Source organism: Nicotiana sylvestris, chromosome 7 (assembly GCF_000393655.2).
Source record: "Nicotiana sylvestris chromosome 7, ASM39365v2, whole genome shotgun sequence".
In the NCBI taxonomy this organism is placed as follows: domain Eukaryota; kingdom Viridiplantae; phylum Streptophyta; class Magnoliopsida; order Solanales; family Solanaceae; genus Nicotiana; species Nicotiana sylvestris.
This window is the reverse complement of record NC_091063.1, coordinates 53,797,920-53,806,981: the sequence shown is the minus strand read 5'-3', so window position 1 is coordinate 53,806,981 and position 9,062 is coordinate 53,797,920. Positions and strand designations below refer to the sequence as shown.

The 9,062-nt window shown below is 45.8% G+C and overlaps 1 protein-coding gene across 1 annotated transcript; it reads left to right on the top strand.

Moving 5' to 3' along the window:
• Nucleotides 1-313: 313 nt before the first annotated feature.
• Nucleotides 314-2,257, top strand: LOC138873144 (uncharacterized). The gene is made up of 4 exons (XM_070151584.1): nt 314-320; nt 365-537; nt 772-2,067; nt 2,225-2,257. Exons 1-4 carry the CDS (start codon nt 314-316, stop codon nt 2,255-2,257), a joined length of 1,509 nt encoding a protein of 502 aa, XP_070007685.1.
• The last annotated feature ends 6,805 nt before the right edge of the window (nt 2,258-9,062 follow it).

Here is a 9,062-nt window from a genome sequence, read left to right as displayed (position 1 = left end):
TCCTTCAAACACTATGGCTGAAAATATGGCGACTCTCCTGACACAAATGAGCATCCTCACCAAAAAGGTGGAGGAATCAGGGCAGAAGCAGCAGGTACACATAATAGATACTACCAATGGGGGCCTGTGTACATCTTGCATTAGCCAGCCAATTGGTAATCCTTGGAATACAGAGCTTGATCATCATCATCAGCACCCTGAAGATATGAACTATGTTGCTAACTATGGGGGTCAGAGATAGGGAAATCAGAACTGGGGTCAGCAGACTCAGCAGCAGTACAGACCACCTCAACCACAATATAACACCGGAAACATGGGAGGTATGAGACCCCCCAACAACATGGCACCGTATCCTAGACCACAGGGTACAACAATCAGCAGCAGGGGTACCACCCTCCTCAGCAGCAGCATGGTGGAAGACAGGACGATGGGTTTGCTAGACTGGAAGCAATGATGCAGCAGGTTATTGGGTCCACTGCGAAGATAAACGAGAGAGTAGATGCACATGACGCAACTATCAAAAATATTGAAGTGCAAGTGGGCCAATTTTCAATGTCTCTGAACAATCGTCTTCAAGGGACGCTACCTGCAGATACCCAAATCAATCCTAAAGATTAGGGCCCGAAGCAGCTGATAGCGGTGAGTCTCCGTAACGGCAGGGATCTCGACGAAGAGCAAGAGAGAGCTCGTGACAATATACATGCTGAGACACTCATTCAGGTACCCATTGAGATGGATGAATCCACAAGGCTGACAGATGTGACAATTTAGCCTGCTCAGGAAGAAAAGAATACTCAGCAGGAGACCGAGAAAGTTGCTGAAGCAGTTGAAGAGACGGTAGTAGAGATAGTAGCTGAGAAAGAAAAGTCCCAAGAGATTGGGAAGAAAAGACCTCCTGCTCCATTTCCACAGAGGTTGGCCAAGCATCAAAATGAGGAGCAGTACAAAAAGTTCTTTGAGATGCTCAAACAAATTCAGGTTAATATTCCATTGATTGAAGCTTTAAAGGAGATGCATGGATACGCAAAAATGATGAAAGATTTAATGTCCCGGAAATTTGACTTCCAAGACTTGGCCACAGTGACACTTACTCAGACATGCAGTGCAGTTGTAACTAGACCTGTTGTTGAAAAGCTCTCCGATCCAGGGAGTTTTACTATTCCATGCACTATTGGAAACTTTGCTTTTGCGAAAGCACTTTGCGATTTAGGGGCCAACATTAATCTTATGCCCCTGGTCATTTACAAGAAGTTGGGCATAGGGAGAGCTAGACCCACCTCTATGTTGCTACAGCTGGCTGACATGACTATGAAGCGTCCATTTGGGATCCTGGATGATGTACTTATTCAGGTGGGGAAATTCGTGTTCCCTGCAGATTTTGTAATATTGGATTGCAAGGTGGATGAAGAAATTCCTATCATCTTAGGAAGACCTTTCTTGGCCACAGGGAGAGCTCTTATTGATTGTGAGACCGGGGAGCTTAAGATGAGGCTCAATGACGAAGAGATTATATTCAATGTGCAGAAATCTATGAGGCGCCCAAGTGAGTTCGCAAATTGCTCTCTTATTAATGCCATGGATGTAATCGTACAGTCTGATGATGAAGTGTTAACGATTGAGGATCCCCTCGCTGCATGTTTGATGAATTTGGAGGAAGTGAACGGTGAGGACTTGGCAGAATGGGTGTTGGCATTGGAAGGTAGAGGGTTCTGGGAAAGAAATCTAGAGTTTGAGCCCCTACACTTAGAAAAGAGGGAGACTCCTCCAGCTAAGCCATCCATTGAAGAACCACCGAAGCTGGAACTAAAGCCATTGCCAGGCCACCTCAGGTATGAATTTCTAGGACCTGACTCCACTCTACCTGTTATTATCTCATCTGGTTTGTTAGATGTGCAGGTCCAACAGCTTCTACATGTATTGAAGGAGTGCAAAACTGCCATTGGGTGGACCATGGCAGACATCAAGGGGATCAGCCCCGCTTACTGCATGCATAAGATTCTGCTGGAAGAGGGGCACAAACCTTCCAGGGAATATCAGAGGAGGCTGAACCCAAATATGAAGGAAGTGGTGAAGAAGGAGGTGATAAAGTGGTTAGATGCGGGAATTATTTTCCCAATCTCTGACATCAGCTGGGTTAGCCCAGTTCAATTTGTTCCTAAGAAGGGTGTCATGACGGTTGTGAAGAATGACAATAATGAACTAATCTCAACGAGAACCATTACAGGCTGGAGAATTTGCATGGATTATCGGAAGTTGAATCTAGCCACCCGGAAAGACCACTTCCCACTTCCCTTCATCGATCAGATGCTGGATAGATTGACAGGGAGGTCACACTTTTGTTTTCTGGATGGGTACTCAGGGTACAATCAGATTTCCATTGCACCTGAGGACCGAGAGAAGACCTCCTTCACATGCCCTTATGGCATTTATGCCTTTAGGAGGATGCCCTTTGGCCTATGCAATGCACCCGCCACATTCCAACGGTGCATGATGGCCATATTCACTGACATGGTTGAGGATATAATGGAGGTGTTCATGGATGACTTCTCAGTGGTGGGAAGTTCATTTGATGAGTGCCTGGTGAATCTGACGTGTGTGCTGAAATGGTGCATCGAGACTAATCTGGTGCTGAATTGGGAGAAGTGCCATTTCATGGTACAAGAAGGCATAGTCTTGGGGCATCGGGTGTCAAGCAAGGGAATAGAAGTATATCGAGCAAAGGTTGATGTAATAGCAAAGCTGCCTCCACCAACTTCGGTCAAAGCAATCAGAAGTTTTCTTGGACATGCCAGTTTCTACCGGCGGTTCATAAAAGACTTCTCCAAAATCACCAAACCTCTCTGTAAGTTATTAGAGAAAGATCACCCGTTTGTATTTTCTGATGATTACAGGGTAGCGTTTGAGGAGTTGAAGCAGAGGCTGGTCACAACACCCATCATTGTTGCCCCCAACTGGGAGCAACCATTCGAACTAATGTGTGACGCTAGTGACTACGAAGTGGGGGCAGTGCTGGGACAGCGAAAGGACAAATTGATGCACCCTATCTACTATGCCAGCAGAACGCTGAGTGGAGCCCAGTTGAACTATACGGTAACTGAAAAGGAGATGCTAGCTGTGGTGTTCGCATTCGACAAGTTCCGATCCTACCTGATAGGATCAAAGGTAATCGTCTACACTGACCATGCCGCTCTCAGATACTTAATAGAAAAGAAAGACTCTAAGCCACGCCTGATTCGTTGGGTGTTACTGAAGCAAGAGTTCAATCTTGAAATACGTAACCGCAAGGGCACTGAGAATCAAGTCGTTGATCACCTATCACGACTTGAGGGAGCTGAAAATGCAATTGAAGTTGAGGAAATTCTGGAAACTTTTCCAGACGAGCAACTGCTCGCCATAACTCATCAGGAAGCGCCATGGTATGCGGACTTGGCCAATTACCTGGCCAGTGGTATAGTTCTTCACGACCTTTCATCGGTCCAGAGGAAGTGATTTTTTCGTGAAAGCCGCTTGTACTATTGGGACGAGCCCTATCTCTTTAGAATATGCCTGGATAACATAATCCGGAGATGCGTCTCCGAGATAGAACAATCTTCTATTTTGCAGGCTTGTCATGCATCGGTTTATGGTGGACACTTTGGAGGGATCAGGACAACAGCAAAGGTGCTAGAGGCCGGATTTTTCTGGCCTACTGTGTTTAAAGATGCCCACTCATGGGTGAAGGGTTGTAATGAATGTCAACGCACCGGGAACATTTCCCGGCGCCACGAGATGCCTATGAACCCAATTCAGGAGATAGAAGTGTTCGACGTTTGGGGGATTGATTTCATGGGTCCCTTCGTCAGCTCCTATGGCAATAAGTACATCCTTGTTGCTGTAGACTATGTGTCCAAGTGGGTGGAAGCTGTAGCATTGCCCACTAACGATGCGAAAGTGGTGGTGGGGTTTCTAAAGAAGAACATATTCACCCGCTTCGGGACACCACGAGCGATTATCAGCGACGGAGGCACTCACTTCTGCAATAGAGCCTTCGAGAAGTTGCTTACAAAATACGATGTGCGCCACAAAGTGGCTACTTCTTACCACCCGCAGACTAGTGGACAGGTTGAGGTATCCAACAGGGAAATCAAGAGTGTGTTAACGAAAACTGTGAACACTACGAGAACTGATTGGGCGAGGAAGTTAGATGATGCACTATGGGCCTACAGGACAACTTTCAAGACACCAATTGGTATGTCACCATACAAGTTAGTGTTTGGGAAGGACAGTCACCTACCTGTAGAACTTGAGCATAGAGCGTGGTGGGCACTGAAACAACTAAATTTAGACATGGAAGCTGCGGGCACGTCAAGAGTCACAGAACTGCATGAGCTTGAGGAGTTCCGGTATCTTGCTTTTGAGAGCACAAGGCTGTACAAATAGAGAATGAAGAGGCTACACGATCAGAACATCGTTGAGAGGAACTTCAAACCTGGGAACATGGTATTGCTATACAACTCAAGACTGAGGTTGTTCCCGGGTAAGCTGAAGTCACGATGGTCTGGACCATTTCGAGTAGTTGAAGTTTTCCCGTCAGGAGCGGTTGAAGTTGCCACGGAGAATGACTCTCGTACATTTAGAGTCAATGGTCATAGATTGAAGTTGTATGTGGGTATGAGCGAACCTAAGGAAGGGGCTGAACTGCATCTGACTGAACCACAGAGGTCGAGCGAGCTTTAAATGCACTCTTCCTGCGTCGTGTAGCGACGTTAAATCAGGCGCTACGTGGGAGGAAACCCGCGAAATTGTTGTAAGTGTAACATAAAAAAAAACGTCAGAATCAGAGACGCGGTCAGACCGCGGTTCCACCGCGACCGCGGTACTGACCCTTCTCTGAACCCAGGCCATCGCGGTTACACCGCGATCACGGTAAAACCGCGGCCAGGGAGACCCTCTGAACTTGGTCTACCGCGGTCCTACCGCGACCGCGGCAGAACTGCGGCAGACGCAGACGGGGTCCAGGTAAGTTTTTTCGTTTTAATTTTTTTTTCTTTTCACCTTTTACACAAAATACCCCCCACCTACCACTAAACCCCCCCCAATTCGCCCAGATTCAGCAAAACACCCCCCCACTCCCTTCTCTCTAATTTCTCTCCCACTTCTCTTTATCTTCTCTCTTCCCTTCTCATCTTCACATCACTCCATTATCATCCTCCCCTACTATCCACCTTCTTCATCCACTTTCCCTCAACCAAACAAGTAAGTTCCTCTTTCTCTCTCTCTATTTCATCTTCTAACTTAGTATAATTTAGCATAATTGTATTTAGTTTAACCCTAGGTAGGGTTCGTATAAGTTTTGTCAATTTTTGTTTTCTTTCATTGTTTTTATTGTTGTATGGTACTGTTATGAAATTGTTTGGTGTCATAGTGTGTGGGACTTCATGGTGTTTATGATATTTTAGCCTAGGAATCATTTGTTTTGAGGTGTAGTTGTTATTATGCACCATGTGGGTCGAAATATTGGAGTTTTTGTGATATTATGGGGCGGGTTATACCCACTCCTAATTAGGGGGTGTTATACTTAGTGATTGGGGGTGTTGTCACTGTTTGATAATATGTGCAGGAGTAGTGTGGGGTGGTGTAGGCCGAATGTTGTACGTAGTCTGTTGTGAGGCCTTTGTGGAGATTGTAACCTTCCCTACCTTGCTTGTGTGGCTAGTCTGCCAAGAAAAACTCAATGGGGATGGTGTTTTGGTGTCATCGGGTGGCAAAGTCTGAGTACCCATCTGACGGATACTAATTAGGATGAATTTGATGGTTATGAATTTTCCTGACTCATTGCAGGTATTATGGCCCGTAAAAAGCAAAAGAGAGGGGCGGGCACATCCCAACAGCCGACATATGACGAGTCCAGGTTTGAATCGGAATGAGCGGAGGACGATTTTCATGCCAAGGCTGGTAAGAACTTCATTCATGAGTTGCAAATTGACCGGGCAGACCTCCGCGTGGAACATGAGGAAATGTATGAAGAAATTCGAAGGCGAGAAATGGAATTCCTCTTTGATGACCCCGACCCAGCGAACCGGATGATGGTTAGGGAGTTCTACGCGAGCTGCCCGACACATATGCTGTGGGAGGTGACTGTGCGAGGCACATGGGTAGATGCCTCTATTGAAACTATCCGCCAGGTATTGAGGCTACCCCGGTTCATGGGCGATATTGACTACTACCACGATAGACCAGGTGTCACGTGGGAAGTTATGACTAATGTACTTTGTGCTGGTGGGCGACCAACCTAGATCAAGGACCACATCACCCTGAACTCCAACTCTTTCACGCACTTGGCTAAGTGTTGGTTGACTGTCATCTGCAGCCAGTTCATGCCCTCCAGTAACACCACAGACGTGAACTTCAACAGAGCCCTATTGACTTAGTGCTTCGTGACGAAGAAGGATTTTGATGCAGCACAGGTAATTGGTGACGAAATGGTCCTGCGGGGACCGCTGCTGTCAAAGGGATTTTACTTCCCTTCCTTGGTGACTGCACTGTGCTTGCGGAGGAGGGTCCCCACTGATCATGCTGATGGAGCATTGGCACCTGAGCACCATTCCGAGCTTTACGCATCAGAGTGGGCAGGGGCACACGTACAACAATTGTGATAGATGCTGAGGCTGATGACCCGGTTCCTCTTGCACCGTCCAGGAGATCTTATGACAGTGCCGGATCCTCTCGGCACCCCCATACTGGGGCAGGCTTTGCCAGATCTCAGTCTACCAGGCCTATGCTGCATTCCATGGAGGAAGAGGTCACGAATCTCCGCACCTCAGTGGATGGCCTACACACACGGATGGATGCCATGTCTCAGAGGAAGGCCCGGTCTGAGAACAGGTTCATGGCCTGGTTCCGTGCTTTGGGGAGAGCTTGCCATGTCGACCCCAGCACAGTCTCCGACTCTGATTGAGTCTCAGGGAAGTCTTCTTACCCTTCTGCTCTTTACTTTCTTGATATGACATGGGGACATGCCATGATTTTAAGTGTGGGGTGGGAGACTTGCTCTAGTTATATGTGTACTGTACATAGACATTGTGTGTGTTGTAGCATGAAATTGATGTTGCTGTATATAATTGACTGTAATTATATTAGGAGTCTGACTTGGCCCAACGACAGACACTTGTCGATGGGTCTCTTGAGGGTCCAAGTCGGATATATTTAAAAAAAATAATTTTTTTTAAAGGTAGAGGACTCTTCCTGAGGACGGACCACTGGGACAGTACTCTTGAGGGAAGTAGTCCATGAAGATTTTATTTATTTTATTTATTTTTCTTTTTAGGTAGTGTAGTAAGTCCCCCTTGGTTTTTCTTTTGGCCAGGGTTCTTTTCCAAGGGTTTTTCTTGAACCGAGTTAGGTAGATTTTTCTTTTGTAGTTAAGACTAAGATGGGTAAAGGCTAGAATGCTACCTATGATGTACACACCTGCAACCAACTAAAATGAACTTGAGAGTGTGACGTCTAGGCTCAGTTGTGGACTTGTAAATCTATGCCTTAATTTTGCACATCTTGCTTTGCTTGAACACTCGTATGAGTGTTGATAGACTGATCCCGAACGAGTTACATGCTAAGTGTGTGTGAGATTTTACTTGCATTCGGTGCGTGCGTGCGATACCTAGAACTTGCCCTGTGTGTTTGCAAAGCGAAATAGAAGCTGTTGGGTTTTAGAGATGATTGAGGCATTTCTTTGTGTAAGCCTACATATAATGGTGAATCCACCTGTCTATATTGCCATAGTTAACCCCTTTGAGCCTGAAATCTGTTCTCTGATAACCCTATAATGACCTATATCCCTGTGTTTGAATAGCTGATTGTTTGAACCTATACCTCCGAAAAGCACTTGAATCACTAAAGAACATACAAAAGTCAAAGTGTGGGGTGGTAGGGAGTTAGCGAAAAAAATGGGGAATCAGGAATGAATTATTTGAATGGTGCACTGGTATCTTAAAAAAAAAAGCCAGTTGCACCTAAAGGAAAGTAGGGGTCACTTGTGAAACAAAAATGTGGAGGAATGATTAGGCTGAGCAGGGAAATTGAGATAAAAGGAAGTGTGTATTAAAAGTGCTTAGGGAGGTTAGTCACTACATCCAAATGTATCCTACCCGTCCCTTAGCCTATATTACAACCAAATAAAAACCTCTTGATCTTTGACTAAAACAGCTCGATTAGTAGAGTACTACACTAGGGGCAAGCTTATAGTGTGTCTGTGCGGCATGCGAATGTTCTTTGCTGAGAGTGAGTGAATTCTTTCTATCTTCAGTTCCTTGTGTTTGAATTTTATGCGTGTGGAACTTCTCTCAGACTTTTGATGTGAGGGAATGGGACTCGGGAAGGAAAAGTAAGTCTTCACCTCTGTTAGAGTAACTAGAGTGAGCGCAAGTGTGTCATGGCAGTAGAGTCTGCATCTGGGGTATGACCGGCACATTGCTTAGGTTGTTCCGTCAAAATGGTGGGTGTGACATATTTGGGATAAAACATCAAACGGTTAGGCTTTTAAGTGTGGTTTAGCTTGCTCGAGGACGAGCAAGGGTTTAAGTGTGGGGTGTTGATAATAGGTGAATTTAACTATATTCAGGCCCTAAATAACCGCCTTCTTGCATAGTTTTAATAATAAAAGTGATAACAAAATGCTCTTATTAGTGCTTTTCATGATTTGCAGGTTATATATGACTAGGGAAGGCTAGTGAGCACTTTTGGAGTAAAAAAAAATGAAGAAAGAGAGGCCAACTGTGAAATGTCCCAAGTGAACCACGCAAAAACAGGCTGAAGAATCAGAAAGATGACTCTGCCGCGGTTCCACCGCGACCGCAACAGAACCGCGGTGAAGGATTCTCGCGGACAGAGGGAGATTTAGAGGAGCTGTTTGGCCACGGTTCCACCGCGACCGCGGCAGAACCGCGGTAGGCATGAGAAAAGTGCAGGGACTAAAGTGCAAACACGGGATTTTTAGCCCTAAAACCTATTTTAAACACTAGACTTCGCCCAAGAGAGGCATGTATTGATTTTTAGAGTATCTTGGCAAGAAAAACAATTGTGAG

Bases quoted from the DNA above. Each gene is read 5' to 3' on its own strand.
- LOC138873144 (XM_070151584.1), top strand. The intron at 538-771 runs GTGGGCCAATTT...GTGACAATTTAG, and splicing joins TCAAAAATATTGAAGTGCAA to CCTGCTCAGGAAGAAAAGAA. The intron at 2,068-2,224 runs GTGAAGAAGGAG...GAACCATTACAG, and splicing joins ACCCAAATATGAAGGAAGTG to GCTGGAGAATTTGCATGGAT.